General features: G+C 38.2%; 3 protein-coding genes across 4 annotated transcripts; 2 read left to right on the plus strand and 1 right to left on the minus strand.

Moving 5' to 3' along the window:
• The first annotated feature begins 266 nt into the window (after window positions 1-266).
• On the plus strand, window positions 267-4,813 carry LOC113709720 (uncharacterized). Of its 2 annotated transcripts, none has more exons than XM_027232577.2 (5): window positions 267-698; window positions 1,325-1,553; window positions 2,048-2,133; window positions 2,219-3,830; window positions 3,996-4,813. In XM_027232577.2, the coding sequence occupies exons 2-5, from the start codon at window positions 1,388-1,390 to the stop codon at window positions 4,631-4,633; spliced, it is 2,502 nt and encodes an 833-aa protein (XP_027088378.1). In that variant the 5' UTR covers window positions 267-698; window positions 1,325-1,387; the 3' UTR covers window positions 4,634-4,813. The 2 variants fall into 2 exon arrangements, with proteins under 2 accessions (XP_027088378.1, XP_027088370.1); XM_027232569.2 differs by having other exon boundaries at window positions 1,328-1,553.
• Window positions 4,814-13,092: 8,279 nt separating this feature from the next.
• On the plus strand, window positions 13,093-17,992 carry LOC113709736 (pentatricopeptide repeat-containing protein At1g07590, mitochondrial). Its single transcript, XM_072060186.1, has 5 exons — window positions 13,093-13,412; window positions 13,671-13,742; window positions 13,843-15,130; window positions 15,379-17,110; window positions 17,202-17,992. The coding sequence occupies exons 3-4, from the start codon at window positions 14,771-14,773 to the stop codon at window positions 16,627-16,629; spliced, it is 1,611 nt and encodes a 536-aa protein (XP_071916287.1). The 5' UTR covers window positions 13,093-13,412; window positions 13,671-13,742; window positions 13,843-14,770; the 3' UTR covers window positions 16,630-17,110; window positions 17,202-17,992.
• A 336-nt stretch (window positions 17,993-18,328) lies between these two features.
• Window positions 18,329-21,584, minus strand: LOC113709752 (outer envelope pore protein 16, chloroplastic). The gene is made up of 7 exons (XM_027232605.2): window positions 21,456-21,584; window positions 20,396-20,605; window positions 20,199-20,250; window positions 19,839-19,870; window positions 19,423-19,456; window positions 19,229-19,296; window positions 18,329-18,732 (listed from the first exon to the last, which is right to left on the minus strand). Exons 2-7 carry the CDS (start codon window positions 20,507-20,509, stop codon window positions 18,592-18,594), a joined length of 441 nt encoding a protein of 146 aa, XP_027088406.1. The 5' UTR covers window positions 20,510-20,605; window positions 21,456-21,584; the 3' UTR covers window positions 18,329-18,591.
• Between the last annotated feature and the right edge of the window lie 1,923 nt (window positions 21,585-23,507).

A 23,507-nucleotide genomic window follows, 5' to 3' on the forward strand; every position in this document is an offset into this window, starting at 1 on the left:
AGGGGTTTTGGTAATCTAATCTTAATCTAATCTCTTGCAAACTTATTCCATTGACCCATTCTTTGTTGGCGTCCCACCTCAAAGATTAGCAAAATCTAAAAAACTCCTGCATAAAATGCGGGGGAAAAAACAAGAAAACAAAGATGGTACACAAATAAATGCGTATAGATAAAGTAGTTGACGGGCAAATGCCTGGCGCCTAAATTGGTTTGGATGGCGTCTTCTTCTTGTAGTCTTTCTTGAAAATGGCTAACGAACGACTAACTAATAACAACGATCTTCTAATTCTCTCTCCTTTATACAGTTTTTGTAGTACTAGTCGATCGTCAAATTTTACCAAAACATAAAACTTCCTAAAATTGATGTTCTTCTCATTAATGTTCTCATAAATTTATCCCACAAGATAAGAAAAGTAAAAAAGTTACTGTTACATTCAACATATATACGAGTCCAAGTCTTCTACTACTTTTCTCTGTCTTCCTTCAAAGCCGCCAGAAGTTAGAGTCTCCTGCATGCCTGCTTACTATTCAAGACATTATCTTTCTTGTTTGGCTCTTCCGCTGCCTCTATTGTAACCCGCCTTCCAGTGCCTCTATTGTTTGGTTCTGCTAGTACTTTGTTCGCGAGTTGGGAATTTCCGGTATACAACGTTGTGGAGAGGTGTCTGTTACATGTGATCATTAACTGTTTCATGAACTGTAAGTTATTTGCCCTCCTTTTCAATTCCTTCTGGTATTTTTCTTTTCTATTACTGGGTTTTATCGTACGTGTTTGTCAAAATCGATCGATTACCAGTACTTCTTTCCCTGCATCTCTTCTTTGAGTTCTTGGTTTGGTTCCTTGATATCCAAACTCTACATACTGAAGGGTGTTTGCTTTATTGATGCTGGAAACAAATTTATTTTGATCAATTCTGGTTTGTGATTTCATCTTTTTGAGCTTATGCTGAACCCTACCTTTTCTTCAGATAAATGGCTATCCAAATAGCTGACCATATTGTTTTCCTTCTCAAAACGGAAAAACTCCTACTTTGTATTTTTAACGCAAGCTACAGTGAAATTTTGAGGTTTGTTGAGCTACCAGGTTTTGAACGATTGCCAAGCGCAGACAATAAAAATTGAAATGTAACAGTTAGTACTAAAAACTTGAATTTTGCTCCTTTAATTCCCAAGGGAGCAGTCTGAGAGTACTGGGTTTCCGGGCATGTATGATGTAACTTATATTGGACATGGATTGTCTTCCTGAGTTTAAATTGGTGATGGGGTTCACATGATTCCAGCAGTTAAAAGGATCATAGACTGACTGTTTGATTTGGATGTGTTAGCAGGTTGGACAGAATATATTAGACTAGGACTTGATTGGGTAGTGGAGTGAGAGCGGTCTTAACATGGAAAAGAACGCGTATACGAGGCATGTTAATGAATTAGATGAACTTGAACATGTCCATCCGAGCTGCATGTGGGGCTTTGTACATGCCATCAACTACCATCAATGGCACTTTAATCTCAAGAGGATGCTTCTGCAGAAGATAACTCCACGAAAACGTATCAAAGGTAAGCCATTTCTTTTTATGCACACCGTCTTTCTTCTCATAATGTCTCACAGTCGTCGTTAGATGCATTGCAGCAAATCAGTTTCATTACTGGTGCATGCTGGTATCTCCTACGATCCTCTCTGATTCAAATTTCTCATCTATTTCTCCGAAGACTTTGAATAATTGTTCATAGATCATATGCTAAGTGTAACTCGAATTTATGTTTAAGCATCAGTTTATCTCTTATCCAACTCTATTAAATTAGAGACAAGCAAATTGAATGCGTAACATTTTTCTGTTAGTACTCTCAATTGAAGATTTGGATATCTCAAATACCAAATCAAATCTTAGTTACTGATGCCAAACCATCAATGCTGATGCTGTATCTCTACCAATAATCTAATTCCTTGCTGTTGCATATTGATTGATTGTGTCGTGCAAGTTTGAATGGATATGTACTGTAAAGTGATCTCTTTATTCTGTCTTACTAACATAAGCCCCCTTTTTCCTCAGGCAGCAGAAATTCCAAAGCTAAGGAACTTCTTCATGATCCCGTGGAACAGCAAAAGCTGCTATATGAGGAGGAAAAACACCTCTCCGTATGTTTTCTAAATAACTACACATTTGTTAGCTTTTTTTTTTTGGTTGGACTAGCTGATAACGGAAATATCTCTGAATTGTCAGAGTGCTAAGGAGTCTCGCTCAAACCATAAAAGATCTCTGAAAGCTAGAATAAAATCATTGATTGCAGAAGAGATGTCAAAAGAAGGCAATGGCAAACAACGGGTTTCAAGCAATGCTTCTCAACCTAAATTGCAGCGTACTTATTCAATCCATCATCTAGAGCCTCCAGACCAGGGATTTGGTGAAATATGCACTGACTGGGAACATCCAGTTCTTTTCTTTCCCAGCAACAAGGAAAATAGTGCTAAAAAACTTCCACCAAAGATGAATGTCCAGAACAAGCGAGATGCACATGGAAAAAGTTTCAAGGAGTTGAGCGTCAAGGATGCTTCAAAAGAGAGAGAACATGCCAATGTTCTGGAAATTTTTAAAGTAAATAAGGACTTGTTTCTGGAAATTGTACAGGATAAAGATGGCGGCCTTAGAAAATTCTCTCATACTTCCCCCGGTTCCAATGCAAAAGCAAGATTAAACAAGTCAGGATCGTTCCCTGCTGCTGATTTCTTGCAGAAAAGAAGCCTTGAACCTAGCACATTGAAGCAAAAGCAGAGTGAAACTTGGTCTGCCCCAAAAGGGGAGAAGTTGCCCACTGGTTCCCTAATGCCAAATCTGGACAAGTTCAAGCGTCCAAAGCATGCCCGCTCAAAATCACTGCCTCTCGAGTACATTAACAGAGGCAGCAAACTGGGTCAAGCATTGAATTTTATCCTAGAGAATACTAGTGAACCAGATAAAGTGAATAAGGAAGTGCTCACACCTTTAAAGGAAAGTAAGCAGTTGGATCATTTTGAGGTCAAGGAGGGTAGAGATCAAGCCAACTCTTCCGATCTTTCAGTCCTGAGTGAAGTTTCTAGTGGATATGTCTCTACCAAATTAGAAAAAGATTCTGATAATAGGGATGAAACCACTACAACCTGCAGAGTCGATGAAGGAAATTCTTTCAATTCTTATGAAGCTGAGGAATATTCTTCTGGCAAAAGTAAACGAACTCATAGAAGAAGTTCTTCCCTTAATGAGTCAATGGAGAAATATACTTGGTTGTTTGAGAATAATTTTGGGAAGGAAGTGAAGTTAGACCAGTCGAGGAGCTTAAAGTTGAAAAATGAATATGAGATGGAATCTGGTGGAAATGTTTCTACACGTTTTAGAAGAATTCGCTCTGTATCTAATGTTGATGTCTATTGTTCCTTCTATGGTGATGCTAATTTGGACGGTTGGCCAATTTCAACAGTGGAGGAGGAGAATGGTTCCCACGAAAGGGATAGTTGTCAAGATGAATTGAAGCCTGTAGTCGTTTCTCCAAACACAGAAGAAATATCACCGGGGGATGTTGAAGAGTCTGTACACCAAAATGAATTACAAGAAAGAGATGGACGTGCTAACCACGTGGAGAACTTGGGTGAATCAAGAGAAAAAATTTTGGGTAGTGTCGAAGATCTTGAAGAAAAATATGATGCGCTAACAGTTGGCGAAAGAACTTCGTACTCGGAGCAAGAGAGCAACTGTTTTGCCATTGATCCCTGTGAATTGCCACGACCAAGTCCTGTTCCTGCCTTCGAGACTTGCTTTGAAGAAGATGCGTCTAGCTCATTAGAGTTCCAAGCCTCAGAAGGTAATCAATAACATCCAGTACTATTTCATTTTGTCTTTTCCATTATCCTGACCCCTCCTACTGCAAAAATGTCTAAGAGTTCCATACTATGGATAGAGCTACTTGGTGTAACTTCTTACCCTTGCTCTAATGATTAATAGAAACTTCTACATGTTACTCTTTTAGGTTGCGCTCATTTTGATGACAAGGAATCTTCGATCAACTGCAAGAATAGCTTCGATATGGAACCTTCTGCATTGTTTTCTAGTATGCCAAATCTAGATCCTGTGAAGGATGCTGAGCTTGTTGGATCTTACAATGAATACGATGCTGATTTAGATTACGTGAAAGATATTCTTGAAAACTCAGGCTTTGGCAAGGATGCGTTCCACATGACATTGCACTCATCTAACCAGCCAATAGACCCATTAGTATTCGATGAAATGGAAGCTTACTGGCATAAAGAATGTTCAGCAGAGGACTACTGTGGCTGTTATCATCATCAGCTTCTATTTGATCTAGTTAATGAGAAGCTACTCCACCTATATGGGAGATCATTCCCGTATTATCCCAAGGCATTGGGTTCTAGTTGCTATATTCGTCCATTTCCAGTTGGTGACCGTATTGTTGATGAGATGTGTAATAGTGTTAATACATTGATGAAATTGAAGACAGAGCAAAAGCAATCACTTGAGTGCCTTGTTGCTCTGGACATGGGGAAGGATGATGGTTGGATGAACCTACAGTTGGAAAGTGAGTGTGTGGGCCTTGAGGTAGAAGACATAATTTTTGATGAACTCTTGGAAGAACTTTTATGTTCTTGATTTGCATTTTCGGATAGTGCCAATTGCGCTTTTGTACATTGAAATTTTGCTCTAGCATCATTGTACATAGATTATTAGATTGATGTGTGATTGGAGTTCACCATATGTTGTAGCATCATTCTTGATACAAAATGTTTGATTTGTCTTATTAGTTTGATACTGCACAGGAATTTCGATCTAGTGTGGATGAAATATCTGTTGTTAATATTTCTTGTGCTTTAGCTTGCCACTTTTTTTTCCCAATTCAGCCTGATCGCTGCTGTTCCCTGAGAATGAAATGGTTTGCTCTTCTAAAAGCTGAACTGACATTGGTATCTGAGAATAGGTTCTTAATCTTTACTTCTTTAGGGAGATAAGATAATGAAGCAATTTACTGTCAATCAAAGAGTGGGAATTTCTTTCTTCAAATAATAAAATATCGTTAGCGCATACGCTTGTTCAGTTAGAGACAGGTGGAACGATTGATAGGATATCCTAACGTTATCATAAGGGCATACTTTAAAATTTTTGCACGAATAATCCACGTTTTCGATGGCATTAAATAGGGTAAAATATAGAAAAACCCCTTAAGATTAATCCAACATATAGAAAAACTTCTTATAGTTTCAAAACATATATTCTGGTACCTCGTACTTTAAACTAATTTAACAAAGTGACGGAAATCGTCTAAATTAATGTGTTTGAAGTACAAGCATTTCTTTTGCGAGTGTACTGGAAACAAATAAATTTTTAGTTAATATACCTATTATATCCTTAGAATTATAAGATAGAAAAACCTCTTGTTGTTAAACAAACCTACAGAAAAAGTCTTTTATGATTTCAAATCATACAATCTAGTATCTCATGGTTTGAACTAATATGAAAAATTGACAAAAATCATTTAAATTAACAAGTTTGAAGTTGCTTGACATGGAAAATGATTTTTTAAATCAAATTTTTAGCTGATATACTTATTTAAATCCTTAAAACTCATAAAATTAAAAAATAAAAATAAAATTCCAAGTTCAACTCATCTTATTTCTATATATAAAATCAATCAATAAAAATTTTCAAATAAAATTCACTTTATTTCTATAAACAGAATAAATAAATAAGAACTTTCAAATACAACTTACCTTATTCCTATGTACAAAATAAATAAATAAAAGCAACATGTAACCATAGGGGATTTTTCTGTAGTAAATTTTTTTTTTTTTTTTTGACGAAACGATAAGATTTTTATAAACTAAAGGAACTGTACATATGCGAGCAACGGCTCGAGAGACTTTACAACTAGTGCTCAATTGCACTGAGGAAAATACCATTCCTCATCCACAGTAATGCCTAAGGCATAAGAACTTAAACTTTTACATTCAGTCATAATATTTTCCCTGGCTAGCTCAAAGGAGCACATACGAAACATTTTCTGTAACTCAATAATGTCATCAGTCAGAGTTGTTAAACAACTGTCTAGGGAGCTCGGATTCTTTAACTGTCTTAGTAACTCTTTGTTCTGGAGTAACATTTTGATTTTGCCCCAATGCTGCTCCAAAGCTTTACACAAGACCAGTTTGACTGCTGCTGCATCGTCAAGGAGCTTGGTTCCAAGTGATCTCTCCTTTAGTGCCCATTCTGCAATCCTTGTGTGCGAAAAGGTCTCAGCTATGACTCCAATTCCAGTTGACAATTGCCTCTGCCAACTAGTTGAAATCACTTGAAGTACTATGGACTCCTTATCTTCATTCTCCTGATGATGCACTGTCTGAGTAGCAACTGTTTCTCCTGTACTCATTCTGTCCTTGGTTTTCATTAGTTCCTCTTGCTCGAGCCACTCCTTCTAGGCCTTGTTCATAGTCCTCACTGGATGACTTCTGCTTTGGCCTTCGAAAAGCTGTTTGTTTCTTTCCTTCCACACTTGCCACAAAATGTTAGCAGTCAGTCCAATATGTTGTGTTCCTTCTGGCCTTGCCTTTGCCTCTGATATCTTGCACCACCATCGTTTGAAATCTCCTTGCTGGTCTCGACCTCCATCCCATTGAATTGGTGCCACCTTCCAGATGTCTAGGGTATTTGGACAGCTTAGCAGGAGATGTTCCACTGTTTCCTGATGCTTTCCCACAGGCTCTACAAAACGGATCACCCATCCCTGTCCTTCTAAAAATTGCTTCCCTAACTGGCAAAGCCCCTGTAATGCACTTCCAGATAAACAGTTTAATCTTGTGCTTTATGTTCAGCTTCCACAGAGTATTCCACATCTGCCTCATTTGCTGGCTTCCTTCCCCTATGCTTGGGCCTGCTTCGTCTGATTGTGCCTCCTCAGAACTGCCCTTTCCTTTCATGATAAACTTGTATCCAGATTTGACAGAATAACAACCTCCCCCATTATGCTGCCAGAAATAGCTATCTTCCTTGCCTATTAGACTGATAGGAATGCTCAAGATCCTTTCTGCATCATTCTGGTTAAAAGTTCTGAAAATGGTGTTTCTATCCCAACACTTATGCCTTATAAGCTCCTGCACCATCTTCATTGGGTTGTTACAAGGTCTTGGGGTAGTAGCCTTACCAGAGGTTGTTCCTGGGATCCATTTATGCTCCCAGATGTTTGTGTTTCTTCCATTCCCAATCTTCCTGATTACACCTTCTTCTATGAACCTCTTGGCTCCTAGTAGCCCTTGCCAAATCCAAGAGGCATTTTTTTGAGCTTTACACTTAAATATTGAGACCTTGGGAAAATACTTAGCTCCAAGAACTTTACTGATAAGAAGGTTTGGCTTGGTTAATAACTTCCAAAACTGCTTTCCCAACAAAGCCTTGTTGAAGGCCTCTATATCTTTGAATCCCAAGCCTCCTTCAGGTCTATCGAGAGCCAGTTTTTTCCAAGACAGCCAGTGTAGCTTACTTTTTCCATCTGATTCTCCCCACCAGTAGTTGGCCATTAATGCAGTGATGTCTTTGCACATTTTCCTTGGCATTTTAAAACAAGACATGGCGTAAGTAGGCATTGCCATGGAGACAGCCTTCAACATTACCTCCTTGCCTGCACTGCTTAGCAATTTATTTTTCCAACACTGAAGCTTTCTACTCATGTTTTCTCTGATGAAGCCAAACACTTGGTCTTTTGTTCTTGTTATCACCATTGGAAGGCCTAGATACCTCCCTTGTGTCATTTCCTTCATTCCACCTAAAGCACTACATACTTCCTTTCTTTGCTCCAGGGAGATGTTTTTGCTGAAGAAAACAGCTGATTTATCTAGGTTAACCAGCTGACCTGATGCCTCTTCATACGTCTTGAGGATCTTCATAATTTCATTGGCCTATTGAGTGCTGGCTTTACAGAAAACCAATGAGTCGTCTGCAAAGAAGAGATGTGAAATGATAGGCCCTTGTCTACTAATTTTCAACCCCTGTAGCTCTTTCCTTCCTTCTGCTCTCCTCAACAAGCTTGAAAAGCCTTCTGAACAGATTAGGAAGAGGTAGGGAGACAGAGGATCTCCCTGCCTTATCCCTCTCCCTGGTGTGATGAATCCTTTGGTTTCTCCATTGCAGTTGAAAGAGTAAGTAACCGTTTGCATGCACCTAGTAATCCAGTTGATCCATTGTGAACATAAACCCATCTTCTGCATGGCGGCCTGCAAAAAATGCCACTCAACCCTATCATTGGCTTTAGCCATGTCCAGCTTGATTGCCATGTATCCATCTAAGCCTTGTCTTTTATTTTTGAGGTAGTGCATATACTCATGAGCTATGATCACATTGTCTAGAATTTGCCTATCAGGAATGAAAGCTGATTGTGTATTACTAATGCAAATGTCTAGAATAGGCTTTAGCCTATTAGCCAGGATTTTGGAGATAATTTTGTAAATCACACTACACAGGCTAATAGGCCTAAAGTTTTTCAGGCAAGTAGGATTCAGCATTTTAGGAATAAGAGATATGACAGTGTGGTTTATCGATCTGAGCATATGGCCAGTACTAAAGAAAGAAAGGATAGCAGGGATGACATCTCCTTTTACAATATTCCAAAATTTTTGAAAGAACAGGGGAGACATGCCATCCTGTCCAGGAGCTTTCTCAGGCTGCATAGAAAAAAGAGCTTTTCTGATTTCTTTCTCTTCTATTGGTTTAGTAAGCTTATCATTCATCTCTTGAGATATGGAATGTGAAATATCCTCCAGAACCTCTGACATATCCCTCCTGCCTCCACTAGTGAAAATATCTTTAAAGTATTCTGAAATTTCTGCAACTACCTCTTCCTCATTCTCAGTCCAAGAGCCATTTTCCTTCTGCAGCTTTCTAATTCTATTATTAGTTCTCCTCCCCTTAACGTGAGCATGGAAAAACTTAGTTTTCTTGTCACCTTCTCTTAGCCAGTTGATTCTGGCTTTTTGACTCCAGAAATTTTCTTCCTCCGTGTAGGCTTCTTTAAGCTGATTCTTAAGCTCAGCAACTTTCCCTTTTCTATTCTCACAATCTGAGTTTTTCACCTTTTCAGCTCCTCTTTTATCTTCTCAATCCTGCTTTTGGAATTGGCTTTGAAAGTATTTCTCCATTTCAAAAGTTCAATCCTGCAATTTCTAATCTTTTTGGTAACTTTAAACATGCGGGATCCAACTTCTTCTTTCTGCCAGGCTCTTTCTACTACCCTATACACCTCTTCCCTTTGAAGTCATCTTTTATCAAAATAAAACCTTCTCTTCTGTTTTCCCACTCCTGTACAAGTGTTTAAACTTAACATACTATGATCAGAGGCATAAGTGTCAATGTGCTGACAACTTGCCTTATCAAAAGTCTGGTACCACTCAATGCTTCCCAAGCATCTGTCCAGTCTTTGCCTAATCTCACCCTTATTATCCCAGTGGTTACTCCAAGTCTAGGGATGACCTTCAAAACCTATGTCAACCAGGTTATTAAGATCCAGGAACTCCTTAAAATCTTTAAAGCTCCTCTCTTCTCTAACCAGGCCACCCTATTTTTTCTCATTAGAAAGAATATCATTGAAATCCCCAGCAATCAAAAATCTGTTACCCCACAGTCTGCTTCTCTCATGGAGGACCTTCCATTGACTCTTCCTGATATGAGCATCACAGCTCGCATATACTCCTATAAACCACCAAATACACTTGAGATCCAAGTCCTCAATCTTGGCTTCGATGGTAAAGGCTGTTTGCAAAACCTCTACCACCTGAGTGTCTTCCTTTCACAACAAAGCCATACCATCAGCCTTGTGCATTGCCTCCACCACAGCACTGTTATCAAATCTAAGACTCCTAGCTATCCTATCAACTACCTGTTTCCTATTTTTGGTTTCACTCAAGAAAATCAGGTTAGGAGAGAGGAGGTTATTCACCTCTCTCAAATGGGGAACTGTCAAGAGGCTCCCCACACCTTGACAATTCCACACCAAGGCTCTCATAATTGCATGGGGGCCCCATAAAGGTTAGCCCCCACCTCCTCTCCTTCCCTCTCAAACTGGATAGGTTCCAGCATGGATTTGGTCTTTTTACAAACAACATGTTGCTGCTGCAAATCCTCCATCTCCTCATCACAAGGCAGCACCTTCCTTTTACCATTTCCTATAAGACTAAGATCCTGACCATTCAACTCCTTTAAGGGCCTTCTAGAAACCACAGGATTCTTAAGCTTCCTATAGGACCTATTAGCTTGTTTCTTAACCGCCTCCTGGACCTTACTAGTTACCAGGAGCTTGTCCTGGATATCAGTCTCCCCTACACTATACTCCTGGTTCCTATCTACTGGATCTAACCCTGGTGAAATCATGACAGTGTCCTCCTCCCTCACTTCCAATCTTACTGGCTCTATCCGCTCCCCCACCAAGGCTTGGTCAGTCATACAAGGTTCTAGATTACCCTCAACCCTTTGCTGATCACCAGCATCAAGGCCTCTAACTACTGTGCTATAATCAAGGCTCATGGACGTGCACTTATTGGAGGTCCCTAAGCTCTTACTCTCCCTTTCCTTATCCAGAAGTTGTTTAGTTCTATTTTTCTTATCAGCATTCTCAAGGAACTCCAACAGTCTCTCCTCTGCTTGCGACCTACTCCTCTCCCTCTCAACCATTTCTCCATTCTGGAAATTCCAGTACCTTCTGTCCTTACTCAGCTCAGGTTTCAAAGGTCTTTCCTTACTAGGACTTCTGGTGCTCACCGCTCTCATCCAAGGACCATATTGGTTCTCTGAGAGCCTTGCCATCGTAATTCTCTGCTCTTTACAGGATCTTTCGCTATGACCCACAACACCACAATTATACCAAAAGTCTGGGCATCTCTCGTATTTAAACACTACCCACTTCAATTTCCCTGCTGTTTGAACCACTGTGCCTCTAAGGAGAGGTACAGATAGGTCTACAAGGGCTAGGATTTTGAGGTGTCTACCCTCTTTTCCCCCAGATTGAGGGACAATAACCTCTCTCACTCCCTTAAACACAGCCCCAATCTTCCTACCCACCTCCTTAGTTAACCAATGTATAGGCAAGTCCCACAGTTGCACCCACATAGGTGCGATAGTAAACTCTCTATAATTTCCTTCAATCCCTTCTGACCATCTCCTAATAACCATCACTTGGTTATCTATAACCCACGGACCCCCTTCCACAATCCTTTCTTTTTCTTCTAGGCTAGGAATGTTAAACTGAAATAAATTGGGCCCTAGTTCCATAACTGTCAAGTGTTTGGGGTAACTCCAAGCAGCAGCTACAAAATTCTTCACCCCTGAAAAATTCGCAACTTTTTCCCCCATAATTCTACCTATCAAACTTCCTTCACATTCTTTAACTCCACTGTTGAGGTCCTCTAGATTCAGGATAGCTCCTGAGAGCTCATTTCCAGCCAAAGAAAATTTCTGCAACAGCTCGGTTAACTCCCCCTCCATAGATACAGTCAGAGGTTCCAAAAAGTGTTACCTTTCCACCCCACAAAAGGCAAGAGCTTAACGTCTACCAATCAGGAGAAAGTACACACAAGAACCGACAGGAAGGGAACACAAACAAACAAAGATAACCAGCACAACACTACCTCAGAAAAAGACAAAGAGATAAACACAGGGAAAACAAGTTAAACAAGCTTTAGCTTACCTTGGGCCAAGACATTTATGACTTTTTATGCTTCTTTTGGTCGGACACCTTCATCGACATGGGCCAGAGCGATAATGGTGTTTTGTGCTTCCTTTGTTCCGACAACCTTCGAAAACTAGTGGTGATATTAGTACTGTATTAACTCTGCATTAGATTCAGGCATAAAAAATTTGGTGTTGGATTGTTTCTCTGAGAAGGAGTCGCGGGAATATGTGTTTTTGAAAAAGTTTGAGTTTGCTGAAGATCCCACCACTGGGGGGAGGGAGGCTCTAATCCCAAGAGAGAGACTTTTCCCTCTACACTGAGAGGATTTCCTCCGACGTTTCTGTAGTAATAGAATGGTTGTTAGAAGGTCTTTTATTGCTTATATATATTAGGATAATTGTGTCATTTCATCCGCCTCCGTCAATTTTGACAATTTTCGTTATTATTTCAAATTAGTTCAAACCATGAGGGAGCGAAATGTATGATTTGAAACTATAAATGAGTTTTTCCATAGGTTAACTTAATCACACGGAGCTTTTTTGTATTCTCACCTTTGGAGTCTTGGGCTTGGGAATTTAATCAAATTGGTGCTTCACACACAAATGAGAAATTTCCTATGTAAAACTTGTCTCTTTCAAGTGGGATACATAAGCGTAAGGTCCCAGCCTTAAGTTAAGGCACCGATGGAGAACCAAGGCGTTGCTATTATAGGTACTCATTCCCCGGACCATTCTGTTTTATGGTCTTGGCCTTGTGGCGTGAATTTTCTTCTTTTAACCATGATTCGATATTGATTTGATAGTTATGGGCATTAGACTGAGCAGACAAGGGAAGAACAATTGGTTTGCATCAAGTTGACTTCAGCACATTTTGATAATCGTCTGAATGTAGGTTTTCATCTTGCAATAATATAGGTACAGATCGGAGATAATGTAAGTTGAGAGGCAAGCATCATGCCTGTCATTTCGTGTCGGGTAATCCTTGGAAGACGTTGACAACAGCGCAAAAAATAAAGCACAGGTAAGCACGTTTGGCGTAAGCACTTGTGCTACAACTGATCCAGATGAAAGAAACTTTGTACTGGGATTAATATTTTATGTCTGGGGATAACATTATTCATTTTCAAGCAACATCTGCGGTTACATGTGTGTTTATCAAGTTCTCTGGGGTGGGTATTATATTTATTAGCAACTGATGTGATTAATACATTGGTCATTGTTCTAATGTATGATTATTTGAATCATTTTTTGATGCCAACTTGATATTATGCCTACGGTTCAATGATACAAGTTATGATAATCGCAGAAGGCTTGCTTTCATTGGGCAAAGAAAGGTTGGTTCTCAGAAGTTATAAGTTTTCAACAGGGTTTTATTATGCTCCATTCTGCTAATGTCATGAGTTATCGAAGTCAGAAGCCAAAAAACCGACATGAATGGTTCAATATGACAGTGACGTGCAGGCTGGTATTGTAATACTAAGAAGGGTAGGAATTATCAATTAATCTATTCTACATCTCCACGTAACAACACAAATATCAGAAGGCTGGTATTGTGGATGATCACCAGCATCTCTCTTTCCCCTTTGCATTATAAATAGGTGCCAGCTGCTGTGCAAATAACTCGATTAAGTCTGCATTGGTGAATTAAAATTGGAAGGAAAATGTCTTGCTGTGGAGGATACAGTGGCTGTGGTTCTGGCCGCAATTGTGGCAGCGGCTGCGGAGGGTAAACACTTCACAAATCATAAACAGTCCTCCAATCTTTTGTTTGACTTCTAATTAGATGTCAGACATATTTTAAGTCTGCTGCTGGACTACTGTTTGCATTTGAATATGTCTTCAAGAAAATATGTATTTTTGATAAATACGTTTTCTTATGATACATATACTTTTGAATCTGATAATTGTCTTGCTAAAGTTCATATGTCGAGAATTCATCTGTTTCAGTCTTCTTGAGTTGCTTACCAAAATGTTAAACTGACAGTTGCGGAATGTACCCTGATGTCGAGAAGGACACAACTGTGACCCTGATTGAAGGGGTAGCACCAGTGAACATGTATGTAAAGCTTTTGCTTATGAAAGCTAAAAACAAGGGAAACAACAGATATATGTTTGTTTGATTGGAGGGATTGATGTGTATTTTGTACCCTATGCAGTTTCCCCGAGGGATCCGAGAAAAGCTTCGTAGCAGAAGGAGGTCATGGCTGCAAGTGTGCACCAAGCTGCCGATGCAACCCTTGCAACTGTTGATGAAAAAATGACTGATCTGTTGATCTCCACTTAGTAATTATGACTACTATGATGCGACCCTTGGGTAGCCTCAGTTGTTAATGTTCCTGATGGTGTGTGGTAAAGCTTGTCCTAAATAAGAAAGCCATGACTTCTGCAGATCTCCACTCTGGATTTTGCTGATGTCTTATGGCTATGTTCTGGTCGTGTCCCTTTTCTTTTTTTTTTTTTTTTTTTTTTTTTTTTTTTTTTTTGTGTTTGTTTGATGCTAGCGTGAAGACTACAATGAGTTGTGTAAGATTAAAAGTACTACTGAAATAATTCCTTCACTGTGGTGAAATTTGTCATGCGAATTATTCTGCTGTTACGACCCTCCTCACTGGAGAGTTCCCTGAGCTGATAGCTGAAGTTACGATGAAATTTTGCCAGATAACTTGATCTAAGGGTAAGACTAAAATTAACCGGAACTCTCAGATCATCTGTTTGTATGATTCCAGTGCAGAAATCATTCATCTGTATTTTGATATTTCCAATCAAAAAGGCTTTTTATGTTCCCCTCTATGGCATTTTGATCAAAATGGTACATTCAAGTCTAAAGGCGGGCAAGGTAGACACCTTATATGGATGGCTAACCCATTTAAATTCAAGTTTGGAAAATAAAGAAATTCAAAGTCAGTCACCTGCATACATAAGAAGCCCTGTAGAAATTTTAGTATCATTTAAATGAGCAAGGACCAAAGTGACAACGGGGGCAAAGGCTAAAGACCCAAATGAAAGTACCTCAAATCATTAGCGTTGAATTGATTGAATCACTTCCCTTATTTACTCTCCATTGTCGGAGTTTCCCTCCAAAAGATGCAAATCGTAGCAGTCGTTCATAAACAAAGTGTCTTAAGAGCAATACGTCGAACAATTGCCGTCCCTTTATGTTCTCCCCGCCACTTCCGCTGTTTTGGCCCCAACTTTTGCACCCAAACAGCAAAGCCAACCCTTATTCCGTGCCCAGAAACTTCGGATTCGGAGAGAGAACAAGTAGAGAACGAAGAAAGAGGAGCAAAGAGCTTGAGCTGGAGAATTGAAAAGCTGCCAAGAGGAGAGCCTGTTGCTTCAGCCTTCCAGAGCTGGATGCGTGATGGCTTCCCAATTCACAGAGGCGACATTTTTCATACTATCAACCGTTTGCGTAAATTCAAAGCCAACAAACGTGCCCTTGAGGTTTCTTGACTTCCCTTTAACCTTTTTCTTCGTATAAAATGCATCATACATGTTTGTGAAAATGATTAAACCAAGTTTTCAGTGTGTAAAAGGCTAAAAGTGGTTAAAGTTGGAAATAGGCCATCTTTAATTCCCTTTGTTAGATTTGAATACAATGCATTTGATATAGCAATTTTCAGTTACTGCGAGTCTTCGGGATATGGAAGCATTTTTGAAATAGAGATCGTAATTGTTTCAACAATTGACAGGTAATGGAATGGGTCATTAGGGAGAGACCCTACAGGCCGAAGGAGCTAGATTACTCGTACTTACTGGAATTCACTACTAAGCTTCATGGGGTATCAAAAGGTGAGAGCCTTTTTTCTCATATCCCATCAGAGTATCAAAATGAGTTGCTCTACAACAATCTTGTATTGGCATGCTTGGACAAAGGCTTAATAAGGCTTTCACTTTCGTATATGAAGAAAATGAGGGAATTGGGCCATCTCATATCATATCTAGTATTCAATCGCCTCATTATTCTTCATTCATCTCCTGGCCGGAAAAAGACTATTCAGAAAATTCTGACCCAGATGAGAGCAGACAAGGTGGTTCAACATGTTTCTACATACAACATTCTGTTAAAGATAGAAGCTAATGACCACAACATTGAAAGATTGGCAAAAGTGTTTGGTGATATGAAACAAGCAAATGTTGAGCCAAATGAGATTTCCTACTGCATATTAGCTACTGCACATGCTGTGGCGAGGTTGTCTACTGTATGTAAAGCTTATGTTGAAGCTATTGAGAAATCGACAAGTGGAAACAATTGGTCAACATACGACATTCTTGTTATACTGTATGGATACTTGGGTATGCGGACTCAGCTAGAAAGAATCTGGAGCATCATTCAGGGACTACCAAATGTTAGGTCTAAGAGTTTTGTGCTTGCAGTTGAAGCATTTGGCAGAATAGGAGACATAAATCGAGCTGAAGAGCTTTGGGCAGAAATGAAATTAGTCAAGGGATTGAAATCTACAGAGCAGTTGAATTCACTGATATCTGTGTACTGCAAACATGGTTTTATCACAAAAGCAACCAGCCTGTACAAAGAAATGGAGAAAAATGGATGCAAACCTAATGCTATTACCTTCCGGCATCTTGCTCTTGGTTGCTTGAAAGCAGGGTTAAGAAATGAAGCTATCAAAACCCTTGAATTGGGAATGGATATTTCAGTGAGCATGAAAGTTAGGAGGTCCACTCCATGGCTAGAGACCACTCTTTCAATACTTGATATTTTTGCAGACAATGGTGATGTTGAAAATGCAGAGAAATTGTTTGAAGAATTAAAGAAAGCCAACTATACAAGGTATACATTCGTTTATAATACATTGATAAAGGCGTATGTTAAGGCAAAACTACATGAACCAAATCTTCTGAAGAGGATGATTCTTGGAGGGTCTAGACCGGACTCTGAGACCTATAGCCTGTTGAAACTCATTGAGCAGTTTCCTAAGTGATTGTAGTGTAAGCCGTTATAATTATTTGCATACGTTGTTGAGCTGATCAAACAGAATTTTATGGATAAGAGATATCTAATGCAAAATCACTCTGCTACTAGTTCTGGACCTTTTGTCCCACACGCGCTAAAGTTGGCGGCATGATGCTGCTTAAATGCTTGCTTCTGCTTGTCGGTGGTTATATTTCAGATGCACTCTCAGCTCCATTTTTTAAGACATGCTTACCTCTCTTGACGTAAGCACAAGGATTCTTGAAACTTGTCCACGCTTTCTCCCGAACATTAGACCATTAGACCAAGTACTGCATTTCTGGCTATTACTTCTCTCCTCTTTGCTTAAGCTTTAAGTATTGACCGGCATCCTGCTTAATGCCATTGGGGATGGTATTGAGATTCTGAAGCTGCCACTTTTTGACACTGATTTCAAGGTTGCTTCAAAAATGTTGACGTGGAATAGCATTCACCTTTGTCTCTACTGACCAGTAAGTACAATTATAATTCTAGTTGACAAGTTATTTCCTTTTGATTAATGTTGTATAATTTTAAAACCTTGTGTTTGCTTTATTCATGTAGGTTTAAAATATCTGCACTATGGGTTCTAACAGGCCAATGGAAAGAATCGATTCCTTCATGTCGAGTTTCTTTGACAGAATCTACAAATGCGGCTTTGTAGCTTATATGTACACTCACACCTCACGGATGGGAATGTCACCAGCATAGATAGCGATTCACTTTTTGGGGCATGTCGAGCGGATTTTAACTATCAAAATAATGAAGTTCGATCTGACTTGATATGTTAGGAACTAATTAACTTAGCAGTCTTGTTATGGAAGTAATGTGAGCTTGTTTAGTCATGGACTTTGTATCTGAACTTTGGGTTTTTAATTTGGGAATTTAGTTATCACATCCGCGGCATTCAGAATTTTTGCATCTTTGACGGAGATATTCAAAGCCTTCATATTTTGTTACGCACACAAAGATTACCAGAGGGCACTTTAGGAATTGGTTGTAACTTGTATTTTCTATTCTGCAATTTGTTTTGTTTGTTCAGATCGCATGTAACTAACTCACAAAAATAGTAAGGCCATGCATGGACAATTTACGTGCTGGTCACATGCAAGGCACCCGAAATGGAAAGTAACAAAAAGGGAACGGCAGGGGAATTGGTTGTAACTGATTTTCCCTCCACCGCCTTCCTGCTAGTATAAGATATCAGTAAAGCCAAAGGGAAATATCATCGAACAGCTTGTAACGAATTCAGTCCCCAAATCCCTTGTCTAAATCTGATTATCAATAATATTTACTCCCTATCTCCAAGAGGTGTTCTCCATTCTTCATCTCTTCTGGTAGGGAGCTTTTGGTCTCTTTCTGCCTTCTGTATCATATTTACAAGGAGTATAGTTACTTTGTCACCTGTGACCAGAGCACATCGAAAAGCAAAAATGTCAAGGTGCCCTATCCTGCCTTGTCTTTCATATTTATGAGTATACTCATATTTCGTTTATGGGTTTAGCACTGTGAGCAGAAAAAATGCCAGAATGGGTATCCTCCTTCGCTTTTCAGGATTTATTTGATTCCTTAGCGGACACCTTGAATAACATGTGGAGGAAATATGAGGTATTTTGAACTGCTTCTCTGTCGCGAACCTTCTAACATTCATGCATACAACAGACATTTAGGTTCTTTAGAGCAACATAAACTTGTAGTCGTAAAAGTAATCACTCTAGTCGATTAGCTGAAATGTAATTGGAGTATAAAACAAAGCAAGGCAGCAGGCCTAAGCGGCCTTATGATCACCTTGCTATATGCTAAATCTCATATTTCAACAGAAACAAAACATCCTGAAAAAGTGGATTAGCATGGTTTGGTCCCCAGATGGATAAGCATCTTCTGATGCTGTTATTACTATGTAACATGAGATATGCCTGAGTGTTGCATCACGACCCAAGGCTAGTTCTATGTTTCATGTGAAATGGTTGATAAACTCCGCAGCAGTTGCAATAGCACTACCTGCAATGGCATCCATCACAATCTTGTCTTTGTTCTTGTTACTAGCTGCGGATATTACAGCTCCTGTCAATGCACCCCCAATCATTGCATTCTTCTGCAAATGGACAAATGAAACAAGCAAAACAGCTTAAAACGACCTTATAAACAGAACAAATTCACTGTACAGAAAGATCTTATAAGAAAGAATGCTTAGACTGTGAAATCCAGCCAAATCAAAACAAAACATGTCAATGCAGACAAGAATTAGGACAGATAGTAGGTCACAGCTTTTGGATGCTTCTGAAACTGAAAGATAAGCATATTGCAGCTTGTCCACCCTGTCAAATGTTGCCAATTGTTATGAAGCGATAACCATTTGTATGTCTAGTAGAGTGTTCTGTGACATCTTTTGCCTGTGGCCATTATTAATCTAAGTGGGAAACATGCCTACTTGTATTCAGTATTATACCACATTTACCCATTCTGAACTAAAAAGGGGTGATTGGAAGCCAACCGCTGTCCTATCCTACAGGCTGAAAGAAACATGGACATTGATGCATGAAGACAGATTCTCATGTGAATGTACAAAAAAGATTTAGTTGATAGATTACCCAATCTCTTACACCCCGAATCCTCTCTACACCATACTCCAGTCCAACGTACACTCCAGCTACTGTTCCTGTAAGCGAAATGAAGATATGAACTTCAACTGATTGTCAGTCTGTAAAACAAACCAGAATAGTCTCGTCTCTTGTCTGAGTGATCTCCTGTCACATATGTAACAGAAATTTCAAGTGACACTCACCCCAGTATGCTCCTTCCTTGCACATTTTCTTCAACTGAAAAACACAGGAAACTCATTTGCATTAGAAATGTGACCAACTGCAGCCATTAAGCATACATCATATACTACAAAAGAATCCTCAGAATGCTAGTAAAATACGGTATACATGGCCGCATGATTCTCACAATGTCTCAGTGTTAACTCAGAAATTGACCGCCATTTCCAGTGATTTTTATAGTTTTGCTAGATATATAACTAATTATCCCGCGTCTTGACTGTCCTCTTGTCAAAAGTGTCAGACAAATTCAGCAAGACTACCAGTATCATTACAAGAACTCCACCTCAAACAAAACTGAAATCAAATTTACCTGTTTAGCCATGCTTTTCAATGACAGAAACTATAGATGTAAGAGACAGAATGGTTCCTAGAATCTTACCGAATCCTCAAACTTGTGATGAGAAATACTCCCTGCATAATAAACCATGTCAAACCAAAAAGAAAAAAGCTGCAAGAAATTCTCTTTAATGCATGTATTTGTCGCATGCGCAATACACTTTTTATGCTACTAGTAGAAAATGTCACTTTTTTTTTTTCAAATTAGAGTCATCATGCAATATAAGTAAATCCCATCAAAGCAAGGAAGGTAAAATATTTGAGAAAATTCCCACTTTCTCCGGTCAAGTTAAAAGGGTTTGACTTAATCCTAGTAACATTTGTATGCTTATAGCAGAAATTGCAATTTGTTAAATAAACGCATGCATATCGAACTGAAAATACTTAAATGTAAAAAATGAACCTCGTTTGACTATGTAATATGCTTCCTCTGCGGCTGCTTTGGTTGCAGCAACCTATTCAAGGAAGAAGAAAACAAAAACAAAAAAAAAAAAAAAAACAAATTAAACCAACCACCAAATGGAATTTAGAAAATGAAGAAATTGATAATTGGTCAAACAGAACCGATCCCAATCAGAATATCTAAGATGGGAATTTTACACAGCCGATTTTCAAGAAGCCATCAACAGTGAGGTTGAGGAAAGGGTTGCCCGTGTCGATAATCAGGTCCACCTTAGGGGAACTCAATGTCCCTGAAATTCTGGTCCGTGGCATCCTTCTTCTTCTTCTTCTTCTTCCTCCTTACTCTGCTGCACAACACTTTAGTCGCTAATTCCTTCTGACTTCACTCTCAGTTTTGCTTGATATTGTCTGCCGTAGAAGTAGATTCTCATTTCACAATCATTTTTCGAAGTTCGATTTCACATCATAAAATTCCAAAACTTTCTGGACACGTGGGCGCAGTATTTAACGTTAAACAAAATATATTTTGAGTCGTTTCCAGTGCCGGGCAATCAATTACTATGGCTGCCAAAATGCACTTGTTTTGGCATTTATGGTATCCCTTTAATTTGTAGAGATATTATATTTTTTACTCAATTATTTCGTCCTCATAATAGACTTAGTGATTGCGCAATTCAATGTTACAGATAGGACACCCCCCCCCCCCCCACAACAACAATCACATAGGAATCACAAAAATCCTCGTGTCTGTTTAATGAAGCACCAAAAAAAGTGGTGACTTTCATCTTTAGTTATGAGATTGGGGAGTACTTTTGCTTTCCTTTTAGTCTTTTTAGACGGAAGTAAATTAGTTATAGAAGAAACGGAGAGTTTTATTGGTCCGTGCTCCACAAATCCAATCAATTAATTCAGGCTCTTTTCTTAATCTCATAATGATGTATGGCAAAAGCAAACTTCAACAGATTACTCAGTCATTTAAGGTTCTTATAATCGTAGCCCTAAACTAGAAGGCCACACCAATATTAAACTCTTGACAGAAGTTCCAGGTAATTCACATGCAAATGTTTCCAGAATTCAAACGAAAAAGAATTTAAAAGCAATTGCTAAGTTTTTTTTTTCTTTCATAATCCGTAAATCTAGCTAGAACCAAATGGATCCTTTAAACAATACACAACCTATGCCCTCGTAAAATAACTAAGTTCTACTTACAAAAAAGCGATTGAAAATTACAGCATTCACAAATAATGACCTGTCGCACCTGGCATGGCCAAATAATAGGAAAAAGAAGCCAGAAGGGATAATTCAGAAGAGAAGAGCTTCAACAATAAGCATCCCTAGTCCTAGAGATGATAGTTGATGCCATATAAAATGTTGGAACCTGAAACCATTTAGCATTTGTAGCCCCGTCAAAACTATAAGGGTAATGTACAAATTTTTTTTTTTTTTGGTAAGATCAGTATAATGCACGGTTGTCATATACACCACTACGGGTCAAGTTTCTATTCTCCCAATCACACATTATTATAAAACTACGGGTCAAGTTTTATGATCTTGACCCAAGATCACTCCAAGACAAAAGTCCTCATCAAACTGACGAAGACCAGACTACGGCCTACTATGAAGGCCCAAGACACGCGTTTTTTATGCGATTGGGCTTACAGGCTTAACTGATGCTGGTCCAATTTTAAATGTTTCGTTTTTGAAGTGATATTCCAATGAACCTATGAAATTGTAATTAAGTGATAATTTTTAACAATGATATTTTGATGAATATTCTGTATTGTAATTAAGTAGGAAAATAATCCCGTTAGACTTATTATATAAGAACTTTAAAAAATGTATACAATTTTTCATAAATATTATAGCTTTTACACAGATAGGAAGAATTGGACTTTATTGGGTTAAGCGTAATCCAATTTAGGCGTAGAATTATTTTTGAACTCGATATTTTGTATATATAATCCAATTTAGGCGTAGAATTGGACTTTATTGGGATAAGCGTAATCTAATTTAGGCGTAGAATTATTTTTGAACTCGATATTTTGTATATATAATATTAACTCAATGAATTAACATTGATTCACAAGCCTCCAACATGCTCAAGTCCTTCATCGATTAGGAAGATTAAAATGAACTACAAAGAATCTCATTATATAATTATTTTCTTCTTTATCATAAGTTATTCTTTACATTATTCATCTAGATTTTTTTTTTTTTTTTTTTTTTTTGAAGTTGGGGAGCGTGGGGGTAGAGGTGGGGAGAACTATAGGTTTTTTTTTTTTGGGGGTCAAAGTTTGGGTTGTTCAAGTCAACCCAAATCTGAAATTATGGATCCACAAGATGACAAATTTGACACGGAACGTGGCGCCTGAATGAGGAAAATACTTGACTAAACTGAGCCATTTGATAAAGCATGGGAAAGTGGTTGTGATTGTGATACTAAGGTCGTAGGCAAATTAATGATATCATAAGACTACCAATTAATTTTTCAGATACTTAATATACATCTTAATAAGATAAATACCAAAATATAGCTCAATATTAAAATAGGGGATGACTGGGTAAGAAATTCATCCGCGCTTTTTGATTCACGGGTCATGGCCCACTGTACAGTATGCTTATTTGTCAGCATCTCCTGCTCAAATCCGCTCTTTTGGTTTTTTTTTTTCCTCTCATTTATTATTACTCCATTTGGATTAGCTGGTTTTGGAGATATTTTTGAAAAATTTTACTGTAACAATGTATATGAAAAACTTTTATTATAAATATTTTTTAAAATATTTGATATATTGTATGTATGAAATATTTTTAAGTTATTTTTATTTATGTATTACTGTAGTTTTGTATTTGAAAAACTTATTTTTGAAAAAATGACCAATCCAAAAAGAGTATTTTAGGATCATTCTATTATCTACTTTGGGTGAATGGATAAAGGTCCGACCAATTTTTTTTTTTTTTGTTTTGAAACCAAAGTTTAATGTCTAGATTACTATTTTTTAAAATTTTTTAAAAATATACTACAATAATTTTGATATATATAAAATAAAAAAATGATTAAAAATATATTCATAAAAAATATAAAACATTTTTTAATAGAAAACTGCAATCCAAATGTCACCAAATCTTCTATGCAATATTAAGCGCTGATTGTAATAGTGAGTTCACAATTTTTTATTTCTTTTTTGCATCTTTCTTGTATCATGAGACACAAAATAGAATAAAATTTTTTTTTAAAAAAAGTGGATTCATTTGATTTGTATCCAATAATTCAACATGCCAATAACAAATGGATTTTCGAAAGTAGACCTAA

Source organism: Coffea arabica, chromosome 1e, assembly GCF_036785885.1.
Source record: "Coffea arabica cultivar ET-39 chromosome 1e, Coffea Arabica ET-39 HiFi, whole genome shotgun sequence".
Lineage (NCBI taxonomy): Eukaryota > Viridiplantae > Streptophyta > Magnoliopsida > Gentianales > Rubiaceae > Coffea > Coffea arabica.

Excerpts from the sequence above, each read along its gene's own strand:
- LOC113709736 (XM_072060186.1), top strand. The coding sequence starts at position 14,771 with ATGCAAATCGTAGCAGTCGTTCATAAACAAAGTGTCTTAAGAGCAATA. Across the intron at positions 15,131-15,378 it reads CCAACAAACGTGCCCTTGAG|GTAATGGAATGGGTCATTAG; the intron begins GTTTCTTGACTT and ends AACAATTGACAG.
- LOC113709752 (XM_027232605.2), bottom strand. The coding sequence starts at position 20,509 with ATGCCACGGACCAGAATTTCAGGGACATTGAGTTCCCCTAAGGTGGAC. Across the intron at positions 19,457-19,838 it reads ATCACAAGTTTGAGGATTCG|TTGAAGAAAATGTGCAAGGA; the intron begins GTAAGATTCTAG and ends TGTGTTTTTCAG. Across the intron at positions 19,297-19,422 it reads CAAGGAAGGAGCATACTGGG|GAACAGTAGCTGGAGTGTAC; the intron begins GTGAGTGTCACT and ends TTTCGCTTACAG.
- LOC113709720 (XM_027232577.2), top strand. The coding sequence starts at position 1,388 with ATGGAAAAGAACGCGTATACGAGGCATGTTAATGAATTAGATGAACTT. Across the intron at positions 1,554-2,047 it reads TCCACGAAAACGTATCAAAG|GCAGCAGAAATTCCAAAGCT; the intron begins GTAAGCCATTTC and ends CTTTTTCCTCAG. Across the intron at positions 2,134-2,218 it reads AGGAGGAAAAACACCTCTCC|AGTGCTAAGGAGTCTCGCTC; the intron begins GTATGTTTTCTA and ends CTGAATTGTCAG.